This window comes from Erinaceus europaeus, chromosome 18 (genome assembly GCF_950295315.1).
Source record: "Erinaceus europaeus chromosome 18, mEriEur2.1, whole genome shotgun sequence".
NCBI classification, from domain to species: Eukaryota; Metazoa; Chordata; class Mammalia; order Eulipotyphla; family Erinaceidae; genus Erinaceus; species Erinaceus europaeus.
In genome coordinates, this window is record NC_080179.1 from 70,652,048 (window position 1) to 70,669,617 (window position 17,570).

The 17,570-nt window shown below is 42.6% G+C and overlaps 1 protein-coding gene across 20 annotated transcripts in view; it reads right to left on the reverse strand.

Annotated features, from left to right (window-relative positions):
• The window catches only part of NEB (nebulin), a 286,668-nt gene that overhangs the window by 94,054 nt on the left and 175,044 nt on the right, over positions 1–17,570 (reverse strand). For all 20 annotated transcript variants that reach the window (XM_060178132.1, XM_060178128.1, XM_060178131.1 and 17 more), the window contains 16 exons: positions 13,629–13,733; positions 13,217–13,528; positions 11,879–11,983; positions 10,937–11,035; positions 10,643–10,744; positions 10,171–10,278; positions 8,841–9,152; positions 6,726–6,830; positions 6,512–6,616; positions 5,426–5,533; positions 4,162–4,269; positions 3,596–3,709; positions 2,738–2,935; positions 1,940–2,044; positions 601–705; positions 395–499 (listed from right to left, as the gene is read on the reverse strand). In XM_060178132.1, coding sequence (XP_060034115.1) covers positions 395–499; positions 601–705; positions 1,940–2,044; positions 2,738–2,935; positions 3,596–3,709; positions 4,162–4,269; positions 5,426–5,533; positions 6,512–6,616; positions 6,726–6,830; positions 8,841–9,152; positions 10,171–10,278; positions 10,643–10,744; positions 10,937–11,035; positions 11,879–11,983; positions 13,217–13,528; positions 13,629–13,733 — 2,196 coding nt within the window. The remainder of the gene's footprint in view (positions 1–394; positions 500–600; positions 706–1,939; positions 2,045–2,737; positions 2,936–3,595; positions 3,710–4,161; positions 4,270–5,425; positions 5,534–6,511; positions 6,617–6,725; positions 6,831–8,840; positions 9,153–10,170; positions 10,279–10,642; positions 10,745–10,936; positions 11,036–11,878; positions 11,984–13,216; positions 13,529–13,628; positions 13,734–17,570) is intronic.

The window sequence follows — 17,570 nt, forward strand, 5'->3', positions numbered from 1 at the left end:
GAGGGGAAGACAGAGAGGGGGAGAGAAAGACAGACACCTGCAGACCTGCTCCACTGTCTGTGAAGCGGCTCCACTGTCTGTGAAGCGACTCCCCTGCAGGTGGGGAGCCGGGGGCTCGAACCGGGATCCTTTAGCCGGTCCTGGCGCCCGTCCTTCTGCTTTGCGTCACGTGCGCATGCGCTTAACCTGCTGCGCTGCCGCCTGACTCGCTGAAAATGTTATTTTGAGTAGATTCTGTTAAGACCGTAGATGACAACAATCACCACCCAAACTACTACACTCTCACAGCGTTATGGTTAGCAATTCTGAGACTACCCTTGGGTGTCTATTCTTAGCCTCTGTTACTTCTAAGAGATAAAAGGTAGTTGAAATATAAGGGGGAAAAGCAACTCACGCTGCTATAGAGATTCTTCAGCTTCTTGGTTCTCTCATGATCCACTGTTTCTAGAACTGTTGTATATTTGTCCTTGATCTGATGATAATTTTCTTTATATTTAACCTACAGACAATACAAGATGGGTTATTTATTCCTTTGCCTGCATCGGGTTACATAAAGACAATAAAAGTTCGTCCTGGGAGAACAGTACGAGGCAGACCCACCTCACTGGCATTGATGCCACTTTGCAGAGCAGTCACATAAAGCGGCGTGTCTGTGACCAGATTATAATTTTGCAGGTTTTCCTTACCTGCTGCTGTGTATTGTATCTGTGAAGAAAAGCAAATGTCACAGAAATGGCAAAATACAGGTCTGTCTGCCAGCTTAGCAGCTTGGGCCAGCTTGGATATGCCTTTATTTCTGAGATTCTGTTACATTTGGAACAAAAAGCTATTGTTCTCGCTTTTATTTCTGGATTTCTGCCTTAGTTCTAATAAAGAGGCTATTGTTTTAGGATCCTGCAGGCTGTATTGCTGTTATATACAATAGTTTCTCCTGTCTAGGAATGGGGTCTGAATCACTGTTGGGTGCCCCTCTTTATTTTGTCTTTCCCATATCTAGATTTTACTCCTGACAGGAAACTCCTCAAGTTAAACATTCTATTAGTCTGCCCTATCAGACCTGACTTTCTGCTGGGGAATTTTTCAAGCATCTGTCTTTTTTTTTTTTTTTTTTTTCCCTTTCTCCTCCCTACCCTCCCTCCCTTCTTTTTTTTTATCTTCTTTCCTTTTCATTCTTTCTCCCTATTGATGGTCAAAGTATGCATTCTAAATGTTTATTTTATATTTATTTACTGGATAGAGACAGAGAAATCAAGAAGGAAGAGAGAGATAGAAAGGGAGAGAGAGAAGGAGACACCTGCAGCACTGCTTCACCACTCGTGAAGCCTTCACTCGTGAAGCTTTGCTCATGCAGGTGGGGACTGGGCGCTTGAGCCTACATCCTTGTGTACTGCGATGTGAGCTCTCAGTCCGGTGCACCACCACCTGTTCCTTTTCATTCTACTCATTGCAAGTTAACCCGATCATCGAAGGCAGGAATGTCTGAAATTAGTTCATTGTGAAACACCTCCCAGTTAACTTTCCATTATAAGAGTTTAACGCCTTAAGTCGATTACAAACTGAGAAGCGTGAGCAGGCCACTAGAAGGGATTTCACTGGCCTCTGTCACCCTAGGTCCTGTACTGTGGAAGCAGGGTCTCTTTTGTTCATTATTTATTCATTTGCTTCCAGGGTTATTAACAGGGCTTGATGCTGGCACTATGCATCCACTGCTCCTGGAGACCTTTTTTTTTTTATTTTCCCCTATTCAATAGGACAGAGAAATTGAGAGGGTAGGGGGGAATAAAGAGGGAGAAAGAAAGAAAGATACCTGTAGACCTGCTTCACAGCTTGTGAAGTGTCCCTGCAGGGGGGACGGGGCGGGGGGCTAAGCATCTGCTTACATGCACAGCCCAGCCACTGACCCGAGAGTGAACTGACTTCCCAAGGATTGTGGGCTCACCTGACTCTGAAGGTCATATGATTTCTTAGCATGGAGGATCTGGGGTGTATCCCAAACGTAACAGCCAATGCCTTTTAGCCAATTCAAGTCATCTTTATAGACATTCTGCAAGAAAGAACAGCAAAGGGTGTGAACTTAATTCTCCCTGGTAAATTCTGAGGATCTTCTAGAGGTCTTTGGCTATAACTAGTGCTTAGTAATCCTAATGTGGGTCCCTCCACAGCCTTTAATGTGTTGCTCCCCATCCAAACCTCCACCAACCCCTCAAAAAAAAACAGACTTAGAAAGGAAACCAATAGATAAGTTTTAGTCTCATTTTTTAAATTTATTTTTTCCCTTTTGTTGCCCTTGTTTATCAACATTGTTGTAGTTATTATTATTGTCTGTCATCGTTGTTGGATAGGACAGAGAGAAATGGAGAGAGGAGGGGAAGACAGAGAGGGGGAGAGAAAGATAGACACCTGCAGACCTGCTTCACCGCTTGTGAAGTGACTCCCCTGCAGGTGGGGAGCCGGGGGCTCAAACCAGGATCTTTATGCCAGTCCTTGCACTTTCCGACACGTGTGCTTAACCCACTGCGTCACCACCCAGCCCCCTTAGTCTCATTTTAAACAGATGAAATATTGAATATGGGTGTTTTATGACTCAGAGAGTGCTTACACCAGAAAGTGGTTACTCATGCCACCTTGTGTGGAAAAGCAGTAGGTTTTAAGAACACAGGAGAAACTAAAGCATGGAGCAGTGAGGCAAAGCTGAATGAAAACTATAACCAAGCAAACTGCAGAAAGGAAAGCTCACATCACTCAAGATCTCCTGGGCGTTCCGGGCCCGGATCACATTGGGCTCTTCAGGCAGAGACGTCCACTGGTGGAAGTAGTGCCGGTACTCCAGGTCGCTGAGGATGTACTGACACCTTTTAGCCAGCACGTGGTTCATCATGTCATTGGGGATATGGACATTTGCCTTGGTATCCTCATAGTCTCTTCTGTAGTTCAACTAAAGAATGATATTTTTCAGAGACAAAAATAAGAGCATCATAGTTGAGATTCTTCAGCTCAATCACTTTTAAAAAAAAATACATTTATTTATTTATTCCCTTTTGTTGCCCTTGTTATTTTATTATTGTTGTAGTTATTATTGTTGTTGTTGTTATTGATGTCATTGGATAGGACAGAGAGAAATGGAGAGTGGAGGGGAAGACAGAGATGAGGAGAGAAAGATAGACACCTGCAGACCTGCTTCACTACCTGTGAAGAGACCCCCCCCCCCAGCAGGTGGGGAGCTGGGGGCTCGAACCAGGGTCCTTACGCGGGTTCTTGTGCTTTGCGCCATGTGTGTTTAACTCACTGCGCTACCGCCCAACTCCCAGATCAATCACTTTCAAAGCCTTGTTTTCCATATACTAGAGGCCAGTACCTTTAGAATAAAGTTTGGTTTAAAATATGATACCGAAACCTATTCTTATAAAGTTCCTGTCTGTTGATAACACAGGCTAAATAAACAAAGGAAAACTTTTTTTGTTTTCCTTTTGTTTTTTTGTTTTTGTTTTTGCGCTAGACAGTGAGGTGAACCTGCATGTCTGAGGTCCTAGATTCAGTCCTCAGCACCATCATAAGCCAGAGCTTGAACCTCAAAAAAGCGTGATTATCTGCTTACCGCACTTCTCATCTTTTGGAAATCCAGAGAGTGAACCACACCAGGAAACTCACTTATTTCCTTTCCAGCCAGATAGTGGCCCTTTTGCTTCTCATACGTTTCTTTGTATTTGAGCTGCAAAGAAGGTACAACACTGAGAGTCACTGGGTTTTTTTTTTAGCCTCCAGAGTTATCGCTGGGATCAGTGTCTGCACTAAGAATCCACTACTCCTGGAGGCCTTTTTAAAAATTATTATTATTGCCATTGTTGCTATGACTGTTGGTGTTATTGTTTTTGCTGCTGCTGTTGTTGGATAGGACAGAGAGGAATCAAGAGAGGAGGGGAAGACCAAGAGGGAGAGAGAAAGACAGACACCTGCAGACCTGCTTCACTGCTTGTGAAGCGACTCCCCTGCAGGTGGGGAGCCGGGGGCTGGAACCGGGATCTTTATGCTGGGTCCTAGTGCTTTGTGCCACCTGTGCTTAACACGCTGTGCTACCACCCGACCCCCTCACTGGGACGTTTCTAACCAGCGCATATTCCTCAGTAAATACTGCCAAACACATGAAAGGAAAAACCTACTGACCTCACTGTTCACAAAGTCGGCGTGCTTGGCTCCAACGATGGGAATGTAGCGCTCATCCAAGGTGTAGCCGTACGCTTTGGTGCCCTCCCATGCTCCTTTGTACAGTATCTGGAACAAAGAAAGATGCCAGTAAGCATTTGCATGTAACTTCTTTCAGCTGCCCCTAAAAAGAAAGTGGTAAAATATTTACATTCAAAGAGGAGGCTTAACTCTATCTTCAGCTACTATTGTGCCTATCTAAAATGGGACAGAGTCATCTGACTTATAGCAAATGAAATCTAAAAACTCTGAGGCATTTTATAACAAAGCCTAACTATATGTATAGTTGGTATAACAATGGAAACAACTACTTTGCATACAGGATGAATATCACCAAAGAGTGCTACACACACACACACGCGCACACGCACACACACACACGCACACACGCACGTGCACCCGAAGTTAACACATCCCTTAAATGAACTGAATTAAAATTTGGAGGGCAAGTCCTTCATTTTTTTTTTAAATTTTTTATTTATTTATTTTCCCTTTTGTTGCCCTTGTTGTCTTTTTTTTTATTATTGTTGTTGTGGTTATTATTGTTGTTGTTATTGATGTGGTTGTTATTGGATAGGACAGAGAGAAATGGAGAGAGGAGGGAAAGACAGAGAGGGGGAGAGAAAGACAGACACCTGCAGACCTGCTTCACCGCCTGTGAAGCGACTCCCCTGCAGGTGGGGAGCCGGGGGCTGGAACCCGGATCCTTCGGCCGGTCCTTGTGCTTTGCGCCACCTGCGCTTAACCCACTGCGCTACCGCCCGACTCCCGGCAAGTCCTTCATTTATTAGCTGGAAATGTTTGCACAAGATGACTACAAACGAGGCAGGCCTTCTTCTCTTTTTTCTCTGCCTGTCGTTGCTCAGTCTTCAGTGTTTCTAGATGTGTTAATAGCATTCATTATGTTATTGTTTATTTATTTGTCTTCCTGGTTCTCTCCTATGTGTGGGGCTCCTGAAAGGCCTTTCTCACTGAACTTTAGCTTCCTAAGGACCATGTAAGGTTCTTCACTGTCTGCATGCACAGCATGGAGCCCCAAAGTTCCTTCTGAATAAATGTTACTAGCCTGGAATAATAAGCTACCACTAATAAACAAGACTAAAAAACAACAACAGAAAAGATCTGTTTATATGTTCGATTACTTCCAAAGTCAGTCATGTATATGTATACCGACAAGATATTAAAGTTGGGAGATGTGTTATATATTACAGAAAATAGAACTTACGGTACTATAGAGCTTCCCCATGTCTTTGGAGTGGGTGAGATGTGGTGTGTCTGGAGAAAAGATGTACTTGCCTTTCACTTCTTTATTAAATGTCTCCTTATATTTGATCTAGGAAGAGAAGAGATCTCATTATGATAAAGGTATATTTCAACACTCACAGGCTCTAACTAGTAAGATAATCAATATACATTTAGAGCTTAAAACAAATGGAGGGGCAGTCAGTGGCACACCCGGCTGAGCGCACATATCACCACACGTAGGGACCCAGGTTCAAGGCCCCGTTTCCCACCTTGAGGGAGGACATTTCATGAACAGTGAAGCAAGTCTGATGGTGTCTCTCTTTCCTCTTTCTCTACCCCTCTCTATCTCCCACTTCCCTCTCAATTTCTCTCTGCCATATCTAATATCAAAGAAAAGAAAAAAAAAGAGAGAAAGAAAGAAAAGGGGAAAAATGAGAGAAAAGGGGGGGAAAATGGCCACCAGGAATGGTGGATTCATTATGCTGGCATCAAGCCCCAACACTAACCCTGCAGACTAGAAAAATAAATATAAATAAATAAGTAAATACAATTAAAAAATTAAAACTAGCTAGATGAATTTCAGTCCACGCCAGCTATTAGGATAGAATGTTTTGGACAAGAATATGGACATTATCTAAAATTATATACCACCTACTAGTGACTTTAAGACATCTTCCCCCAAAGATGTTTTATTTTCATTTAAAAAAATCTTTTTTATTATCTTTATTTATTTATTGGATAGAGACAGAAATAGAGAGGAAGAGGGAGACAGAGAGGGAAAGAGACAGAGAGACACTTGCAGCCCTGCTTCACTACTTGTGAAACTTTTCCCCCCTGCAGGTGGGGGCCGGGGGCTCGAACCTGGGTCCTTGCGCACTGCAACATGTGCGCTCAACCACGTGCGCCACCACCTGGCCCCTGGGTGTCCTGTTCTTTTATGTTACGTTTTATCTCCACTACATTTTTTTTTTTTTTTGTACAAGCCATTATCTGAGGTCATACAAACCAATCCAACAACAACCTACTCCCCAGTCTATGTACCTCGTTCGAACCAAAGCAAACTTACATCACTTTGGTTGACTGAGTTGATCTTGGCCAAAACAATCTCCGGAGGATCTACCACACTTGTAAAGTTAGGATAGTTGTCAAGAGCCTCTTTCTTATATTTTATCTGCAACAAAAGAGAGACAGTAACGAAGACAGGCCTCCCTCTGTGAACAACCTACCTCTGCATGGCAGGTAAGGAGGCCAAGCGTAAGATATGAACAGTCCCTGCATACCTGATTCACCATTTCCTGGTTCCTAGTAACCCTCACATGGTCCACAGAATCCAGGGGAATCCAGCCAATGCCTCGGAGCCACTCCAGGTCAGCTTTGTAGATATTCTGAAGGTAGAAGGAGCTCATAATTCCGACACACATAACTCAGACACAGGATTACAGACGGCATTTGAGAAATAAGTAGGAGTGGAGAAAATTCAGCTCAAGGAGTATATGTGACGTACAAAATCATTTGGTCTGCTCCTGCCAAAGTAACTATAAGCTTGCAACAAGGACTAAAATTAAAAAAAAAAAAAACTAGGCGATTTTTAAAAAATTAATTTTCTGAGTGATTTCATATTGATTCACAAATTTCCATGCCAACAAGGGTATAATCTAACACTTTCCCACCAGCAGACTTCTGAATCTTCAGTCTCCCCACTGCAAGCCACTGCACTTGCCCTACAGTTGCAGACATGGGCCAACCATTATCTCTACAACTATATATCTCCACATTTATACTTAAATGCCACCCCTTTTCTTCCAGGTGCCTTCCTCTCGTCCCTTCGTAGATTTTTTTTTTTCATAGCAACACTAAATGCTAATTTTTAAGTTGATAATTTTGTAAGGCCTACAAACGGTGTTATAAATATGCAATGGTCCCTGGCAGAAAAAAAAAAAGGTAGTTAAGTGATGGAACAAGACTACTCAAGTGCTATGGGAGTTAAAGGCTTGGGGGGTTTATTTTCAGCTGCAGTCATATAAGCATGTTCTTCTAAGGAGGTTCTAACTTTAGATAGATTAGGTATATTTAATTCCACAGACATATGTGGGGGCGTTTAGAGAAAATAAAAGGAGTTATGTGAGTAAAGTAAGTGCTCCCATATTGTATGGTAGGAGGAATCTATCTCCCCCATCTCCCATGTCACTCCTGGATTCTCTGTCCACCACACACTAAGTAAAAACGAGTCATAAATCCAGTGCCAGTCGCACAAGTGGCCGTTTTGCTGCAGTCACCACCGAGGCGGGAAGCTCAAGTTCAACACCTGCACGGCAGGCAGCTTCTGACTCCCTGTTTCCCGTGGGCACTGACGAGAACACCCAGGTAGGGGTTCCTGTCCCAATGCACCCATGACTCATGCTGACACATTCTGTTTCTATTCCCTACAGACTGCCGGTGGAAGGAGAAATCTTCATTCAGACGAACACGTGTGGGGACCTAACTTATACTTTCCAGCCTAGTTCCGTACAAGGATGTCTGCATGTGAGATTCGGGGTCCCTCCTCAGTTCATCAACATTTTATGTCTCTTTTGTTTTAATTTCTTGCAAGGAATGCCTTCATAAGTACCTCGGGGAATGAGATGCTTGGCAAAATAAGAACGAAGTATTACTAGGTCCTTCACTGGACTATGGTCAGTACTGTCAAAATCCCAACTCTCATCTCTCATCCAAGTCAACTATTATGTTAAATCAGTTAATAGTTATTCAGGCAGATGTGAGTGAGGAGTTGTTGATGGCAGAGATGGTACAAAAGCAACAGATTATTTTTTTTATAAATCTGACTTTGAACGGTATTCACAATGCATAGCAAACAGGCAATGCTGTCAGCCAATGCCCCCAAACATCCCTTATTTCATATCCAGCCTTAATTCCCTTCTGGGGACAAACTAAATATTTACGGTTCCAAGCTTCCAAGAATGGTACTTTTTGGAATACTGCTTATCATTCTCAGAGTACACCATACTCTTTTAGGTAATTAAGAAATAAAATAAAAAATCGCAGGGCTGAGCAGTGGCGCACCTGGTTGAGCACACGTTACACTACTTTTCAAAAAAAAAAATACTACACGGACTTTTCAACTACGTTGAACTGGGATTCAAGCCTTCAGTCCCCACCTGCAAGGGGTAAGTTTCACACGCAGTGAAGTGGTGCTGCAGGTATGTTTCTCTCTCTCTCTCTCGTTTCCCTCTCTCCTCTCAATTTCTCTTTGTCCTAACAAATGAAAGAGAGGGGGGGAAGGGGAGTGATGCCTACTGGAAGCAATGGATTTGTCAAGCAGGCACTGAGCCCAGTGATGATCCTGCTGGCGAAAAGGAAAAAAAAATGAAATGAGAATAAATTAAAAAACCACTTACATCACTCTGTAAGTTGTAAGCCTTCTTTGCCTGAATCACATCATTCTGGTCAGGATGACATGTCCACTGGTGAAGGTAATTACGGTAATCAATATCACTGACGAGGGTCTGCCCTTCCTTGGCAGCCAAGACTGACACCATATCAGCAGGTATATTGATTTTGGCCTTTGTCTTATGATAGTCTTCTTTGTACAGTCTGTCATTCTGAATCTGGCCCGCATGCTCAAACCAAACCAGTTTGGGATCATCTCTCATCGTTGGAACACCAACATAATGGCCTTTTTGCTTCACATGTTCAGCTTTGTATTTCAGCTGGCAGGAAGAAGGACAAAGACTGTCAGCTTTGACAAGAGAAAGGGGGCTGTGAACACCAACACATTCAGTCCCCTGATTTTTTTGTGTTGTCTCTTCCCAAGTCTAATAACAAAGAACACTGACATAAATAAATAAATGTGAATGTATATTAATTTTAAAAACAAAGGAAATGTCTTCTAATTTTGGTAAGATTTTATCTGCAGGCCTAGAGATTTTAAGAAAGTCAGACAATAGGAAAAGTAAAGAGCTTAAGAACAGCCAGCAATCAAGAGGGAAGGGGGCGATAGAGAGGAAGAGAGACAGAGAGACACCTGCAACACTGCTTCACCACTCCCAAAGCTTTCCCTCCACAGGTAGGGGCTGGGGGCTCAAACCTGGGTCCTTGCATATTGTAAATCAATGTGCTCTCAACCAGGTGTGCCACCACCCAGCCCCTACACTTTTTTTTTAAGGCAAAGAAGAAGGAGAAGGAGGAGGAGGAGGAGGAGCAGGAGGAGGAGGAGGAGGAGGAGAAGTGGTCCAAAAGATCATAGGAAAAGGACGACAGAACTCAGAACTCTAGCCATCATCAAGTCAGACCATTTGGCAATTAAAAAGGAAAGCCCCAAGGTGTCAGTGCCTTCATGTAAGATGGGCTCCAGTGGAGGCAAGTTTCAATCTTGGCAAAGTATGTTCTTCTTTTTAAAAAATATTTATTTATTTATTCATTCCCTTTTGTTTATATTTTATTTATTGCCCTTGTTGTTTTATTGAAGTAGTTATTATTGTTATTGATGTTGTCATTGATGGATAGGACAGAAAGAAGTGGAAAGAGGAGGGGAAGACAGAGAGGGGGAGAGAAAGACAGACACTTGCAGACCTGCTTCACCGCCTGGGAAGTGACTCCCCTGCAGGTGGGGAGCCTGGGGCTTGAACCGGGATCCTTATTCCGGTCCTTGCACTTGGCACCACCTGCTCTTAACCCGCTGTGCTACCACCTGACTCCCGAAAAGTATGTTCTTTCAGCATGAATTACCTCGCTCTGAACATCACTAGAGTGGTGGGCATGAACAAAGGGGACAGCATCCGGAGGCAAAATGTAACCCGTGGCTTTCTGTTTCTCCCAGCCTTCTTTGTAGAGGTACTGCAAGACAGAACCACAACACAGGTGTCTAACCAAAAAGTCAGAATGGAGAGATGAGTCACATGTATCTGCCTCCTGCAGACACACTATTTCTGAAGTGTTTGTTATTCTTATTTTAACAGAGAGAAATCGAGAGGCAGAGGGGAGAAGAGAGAGAGAGGGAGAGAGAAGAGATACCCGTAGCCCTGCTTCACCACTTGTGAAACAGCCCCCCGGGCAGGTGGAGACCAGGGGCTTGAACCCAGGTCTTTGTACATGCATGTACACTCAACTTAAGTGCACCGCTGCCTGCCCTTTCTAAGATTACATTATATATATATTCCTTGTTCACACACAAAGCACCAGATATCTGGCTAAACCCTACCTGGTCCAGAATCCGGGCTGCCTCCTGAGCAGTGTGCAATAGTGGGGTTTCTGTGAGGGTGTACTTGGATTTGGTGTCATGCCAATCTTTCCGATATTTAATCTAAAACAAGAGGCAAGAGGTAAGTTACCTGGTGTTAAGAAAACAAGGTTCTAGCATCAGTTAATTGTCGGGCAGGGATACGATCCGCATCTCTCACAACGACTGCTAGCAAGTAGAAAGAAGTAGGTGGCAAAGCTTTGCAAACGGCATCTTCGCAGTCGGGTGACGTTAGAGTCACCGTCAAGTACTCACATCATTTAGGATCTCACCACTCTGTTTTGCTGTCACATAATCAACTCTGTCGTCCACGGGAGTAAAGTTGAGAGTTTCGATTTTTGTGCGATATTTTTTCTATGGGAAAGAAAGCATTGTTTAGATGTCTCATCCAGTCTTTTCTCCTGGTCCTGGGTAAACTGAGAAGGGTACACTTGAGCCGAGGATCCTTCTCCAGTGGAGGTATACATAGCTCTAAGTTTGTGACAGATCTGAATGGGATCTTTTTTTTTCAATTTTAAAAAAATATTTATTTATTTATTTATTCCCTTTAGTTGCCCTTGTTGTTTTATTGTTGTTGTTATTGATGTCGTTGTTGTTGGATAGGACAGAGAGAAATGGAGAGAGGAGGGGAAGACAGAGAGGGGGAGAAAAAGACAGACACCCGCAGCGCTGCTTCACCGCCTGTGAAGCGACTCCTCTGCAGGTGGGGAGCCGGGAGCTTGAACCGAGATCCTTACGCCAGTCCTTGCGCTTTGTGCCACATGCGCTTAACCGACTGCGCTACTGCCTGACTCCCGAATGGGACCTTCTTGACAATTTGTCTTTTTGGCATTTTATTTATTAATAAAAAGATAAGTTTCATATGGATCCCAGAAATTTGCTTAGTTCCTGAAGTTATAGCATTCTCATTATGTATATAATAACATTCAATGCATTTTTTTTCCAGCTGAATGAATGTTTTCCAAGCATGTAACTGTTGCCAAAAGAAGTTTTCCATTTACATAATTTTATATATTATTTAGTGTCTGGTATGGAATTATGGTTTTAGCCTGGTGTTTTGTTGTTGTTGTTGTTTGCTTGTTTGTTTTTGCCTACTCCCTTTGGAAATGTACTGAAAAGGTCCAGGAGGTGGTGAAATGGAGAAAGCACTGACTCTCAAGGAAATGTACAGAATGACAGAATAAGATGCTAGAATACCTCACTGAAGATATCTGCGGCATGTTTGGCGTGATTGACAGACACAGAATCATTTGGCATCCAGCCAATCCCCCGGAGCCATTCCAAGTCAGCTTTGTACACAGCCTGTGAAAACAGGGGTCAGAATAAATCAAGCATCCCTAATCACACTTTTTTTAAAAAAATTAATTCTATCTATTGGCCTCCTGGAAATACACTTTAAGGGAAATATATTCTCATGACCAGGCAGATAACATAATACTTCACAAGAGGTGGAACAGTGTTGCAGGTTGGTCGGTCTCTCTCTCTCTCTCTCTCTCTGTCTCCCCCTTCCCTCTCAAATGCTATCTGTCTCTGTCCAAAATCATTTAATTCAAGCTTCCCTTTCCCCTCCCTATGAGGTGGGGGAAGCTTCATGAATAGTGGAATGATGTTGCATGTGTCTCTCCTCTGTCTCTCCCTTTATATTTCAGTCTCCCATTGTATCACAAAGAGCAAGAGAGGGGTAGGAGATAGCATAATGGTTATGTAAAAGGATTGTCATACTGGAGGCACCAAAATTTCAGGTTCAATCCCCTACACCAACATTATGAAAGAGGTGGGGGGGAATTGTCTCTAGGAATGGAGAGCCTCATTCTTTCTGATATAAATAAATAAATCTGTTTCAAAAAAACTTCTTCTCTGTGGATGGACAGTAACACATTTATAATATAAAACTTGCTCTTTTAAAAATCTATAGAAATAATATTTTCAAAATTATATATTATATTTTTTTATCTGATAGGACAAAGAAATTGAGAGGGGAGGGGTCGTAGAGAGGGGGAGAGGATAGACATCTGTAGGCCTGCTTCATTGCTTTTGAGGCGTGCCCCCCGCAGGTAGGGAGTAGGAATCCGAATGTCTTTACCCCGATGAACTATATTCACATGACCTGGGTGGTTACACAGTGGATAGATAAGGCATTGGGCTCTCAAACAGGAGGTCATGAACTCGATGCTTAGCACTGAATGTGACAGAGTGATGTTCTCTGTCTCCCCTTTCTTGCTCAAAAAATAAATCTTTAAAAATAAACAGGAAGAACTATATACATATTGTCATTCATGTTCCTTCAGTTTTTTGTTCTTTTCTCCCTTTCTTCTCCTCTGCCTTTCTTTCTTTTTATGAGAAAGAGAGAGAGAGAGAGAGAGAGAGAGAGAGAGACCAACCAGAGCACCACTCAGGTATTCAAGTCATATGCTCAAAGCATTGAGATACCTCCATGACCCTGTTTATTTCTTGATACACAAACTTTATGAAATAAACTCTCTGGGACTGAGGGCAAAATAACAGAAGGATCCATCCAGAACCGGAGCCACTCACATCACTCTGCAGCTCATAAGCTTTCTTGGCCTGGATCACATCATTCTGGTCAGGCATGCAGGTCCACTGGTGCAGGTAATTGCGATAGTCTATGTCGCTGACCAGAGTCTGGCATTTTTTAGAATGCAAGATGGACAGCATATCCACAGGGCTTTGGAACTTCGTCTTCCACTTGGCCCACTGTAGCCGATACTCTCTCTCATTCTGAATCTTGTCAGCAATGAGGGCCCACCGGATCTTGTTGTCATCCCTGGCTGTGAGGGTCCCCACGTAGTGTCCCTTCTGCTTCTCGTGGTCAAGCTTGTATTTATACTGGAGAAAGAAAGATGAAGCAGGTGGCTCACAGCATGCGATTTGGAGGGATCTAGGGCACTGGCTTAAAAAAGAAACGGACAACTCAGGTCCCACTTACATCACTGGCAATCTCCCTGGAGGCTTTGGCAGCTCGGATGGGGATGGCGTCCAGACGGACATCACAACTCATCTTCACTTCATCCCACCCCTTGCGGTAGATTTTCTAAAGGGGAAAGAAAACAAGGAAGTGTCGTTCCAGATTCTGACTGACCAGTCAGACTGGCCAGGGCTTAAGCAGGGTCATCAGAAGGATAGAGTCCGGAAGGAAGCCCCAGAATCAGTCCAAGGAAAAGGTAAAATGTTGGTCTGCTTCTGGATTCTGCTTCTAAGACCCCTTCTTTCATTGGTTTGATCCCCCTGCTTAACACTGTATTCTATTTGCATAACCGCTGTTGACTGAGCACCGCCCTGCCTCCAGGGCATTGGTTTAATCCTCACTGGTTCCCGAGCTTTTTCCTTCTCCCCGCCCCCTATCCTACGTACATCCTTTTTGGACCTGACCCTTCCGCCTCAGGATAGAGAAGGACAAGATTGTGATTAGAGATAGCTTAGATTGTGCTGCGTTCCACATGAATAAAGACTGAACTGCGTACCGTTCAGCCATGAGTCCCTGGTCATCTCTCTCTCCTGCCCTAGAAGCTCAGCCCGGCAGTAAAAGATTTGCAAAAAAGAATTTTAAAGAGCTAGGCACAAGAATCTGTCCAGATCTTTGGATTGGAATATGGAATCATGTGTCAATTCTAAAAATCTGGGTTTGACAAGAGTTCTGTCTAAAGTTCAAATTATAGCCCTGGATGAAGCTGTTTATGGTTTGTGTGAAAAGCTCTAGCTGCTTCCTGTACTGTCAACATTGTATGACATCAGATTCAGATATTTATGGGCTTTTGAAAATGTCTTTAGCTCACTAATTCAATTTAACTCTTTAAATTCAATTTTTTAATTTAAAAAATTATAAACTTTTGTGGTTCAGGACGTGGTGCAGTGGATAAAGCATTGGATTCTCAACCATGTGGTCCTGAGTTCAATCCCCAGCAGCACATGTACCAGAGTGATATCTGGTTCTTTCTCTCTCTACCTGTCTTTCTCATGAATAAATAAATTCTTAAAAAAAAAACATTATAAACCTTTAGCACTTGTGACTTCTCACAACTTACATGATTATTTTTATAAACTACACTTGAATATAATATACATTTAAAAAATGTAGTTCCGGGAGTTGGGCGGTAGCACAGTGGGTTAAGCACCCTGGCGCAAAGTACAAGGATTGGCATAAAGCTCCCGGTTCGAGCCTCCGGCTCCCCACCTGCAGGGGAGTCGCTTCACAAGTGTTGAAGCAGGTCTGCAGGTGTCTATCTTTCTCTCCGCCTCTCTGTCTTCACCTTCTCTCTCCATTTCTCTCTGTCTTATCCAACAACAACGACAACAATAATAACTATGGCAATGAAACAACAGCAACAAAAAGGGAATAAATAAAATATTTTTTTAAAATGTAGTTCCATTTTTTTCAATTTTTTTTTTTGATAGGACAGAGAGAAATTAAGAAAGGAAGGGAAGACAGACAGGGGAAGAGAAAGACACCTGCAGACTTGTTTCACCACCCATGAAGCGACTCCCCTGCAGGTGGGAAGCCGGGGGCTCGAACCGGGATCCTTGCTCAGGTCTTTGCATTTGGTACTATGTGCGCTTAACCTGGTGCACTGTGACCATCTGACCCCCAGAGAGATGAATTTTAACTACTCTGAAAAAACAACTGCTCAGATAAATTTTGCCCTTGTAGAGATGGATAAGTTTGGTTTAAAAAAAAAATCATTCAGGGAGTCAGGCTGTAGCGCAGCAGGTTAAGCGCAGGTGACGCAAAGCACAAGGACCGGCATAAGGATCCGGGTTCGAACCCCGGCTCCCCACCTGCAGGGGAGTCGCTTCACAGGCGGTGAAGCAGGTCTGCAGGTGTCTATCTTTCTCCCCTCCTCTCTCCATTTCTCTCTGTCCTATCCAACAACAACAACAATAATAACTACAACAATAAAACAACAAGGGCAATAAAAGGGAATAAATAAATAAAATAAATATTAAAAAAATTCTTTTAAAAAAATCATTCAAATTTTTGATGGCCCTGTTCTAGCAATTGATTTATATTCTGGACAAAAGGAAAATATTTTCCAAATTTAAATACATCACAGTAGAGAATATTTAATGCAGACCTGCCATTGTAATTTCTGTTATTCATTCTGTTTTATTATATCAATTGTTAGACTATTTTTCTAATGTAATACATTTTTTTTGTTTATAGGGTCAATATATTTCTCACTTAAACTAAAATACATCTGGACTTGAGACTTACTACAAGTAAACCATTTAATCTTTTCCCAAGTCTCAACTTCCCCATCTAGTAAAAACAAAAATCATAATTCCTTACGGTAGATAGTATGAAGGTGAAGTGATCAGTTTAACATGAATTTGTTTCAGCAACCTATGATGTGCACATTTTTTTTAGGAAAGCTTGTGTTCTCTAAATGATGGAAAAAGTTTTCAATCGGGGGTTTTATCAAGGTTATGCTGATGGTGAAAACACTTGTAAGGAAATTTCATGCTAGCATTAAGATAATGGGATGTTTGATTTCTTCTTAAGCATAAGCTAAACTTATCACATCTAAACATCTGAAACCAGTAACTCCTTTGGGCACAGTTTAAAATTCTAATTTCACTTAAATCACGACAGCAATGGCAGAGTTGTGGTACTTCCAGATGAGAAATATATTGTGGAAAAGAAAGCAGAGAAGTGGGAGTCAGGCGGTGGCGCAGCAGGTTAAGTACATGTGGTGCATAGCGCAAGGACCGGCATAAGGACCCCTGTTCGAGCCCCCGGCTCCCCACCTGCAGGGGAAGTCGCTTCACAGGCAGTGAAGCAGGTCTATAGGTATCTATCTTTCTCTCCTCCTCTCTGTCTTCCCATCCTCTCCTCTCTCTATTCCTCTCTATCTATGCGTCCAGGCAAGAATGAGGAAAAATGCATTGAGGGCTTTCTTCAAATCCTTCCATTGGCCTCTCAGCATTTTTTCCCACATGGATTTAGGCTAGACCCCACTCAGCAGTAAGAAGCTGGTATGTCTGACGTGTATATATGTGTTTCTGAAAGAAACAAAGGAACAGAAACATACCTAACAAACTAAAAATCCCAAAACCTTCTTAGCTGAGGTATAGAAAAGAGTGAAGAGGGAGTCAGGCAGTAGCACAGTGGGTTAAGTGCACGTGGCACCAAGCACAAGGACCGACGTAAGGATCCTGGTTCAAGCCTCCGGCTCCCCACCTGCAGGGGAGTCACTTCACAGGCAGTGAAGCAGGTCTACAGGTGTCTTTCTCTCCTCCTCTCTGTCTTCCCCTTCTCTCTCCATTTCTCTCTATCCTATCCAACAACGATGATATCAATAACAACAATAATAACTACAATAACAATAAAAAACAAGGACAACAAAAAGGAAAAAAATATACATATATATAAAAGAAAGCAGAGAAGTGTTTCAGCTGCCAGAGATGTCTATGGACCAAAGGAAGCGGCCCAGATGACTAAGCTACATGACTAAGCTAACTAGTCAATATGACAATGAGAGCATTGCACCATCTTACAGCTTCTGGTCCCACAAAAGTAATGCGCATTAAAATTTTGTGCTCTTCCTAGCCTATGGAAAACACTGGTGGTGCTGCTTGGTTCATGGTGAAGAATCTTTGTTTGGTATCATCCTCTCACCAAGACTTAGTATTTACTGAGAGATGAAAGAGTACCATTCTTTAATGGCCCTTTTATTCTGCACACAAGGAATCTCCATCATCTATCAAGATGAGACCTTTTCCAGACATCTTTGAATTGTATGATTAGCTATAGAACAGGATTCTCTCAGTTCATTTGATAGATTTTTTTTTTAAGTTGATTCTTTCACTTCTCTGAGGTATAGATTTATTTAACCCACATGTAAAGTTAAGTTTGCATTATTTATCACATATT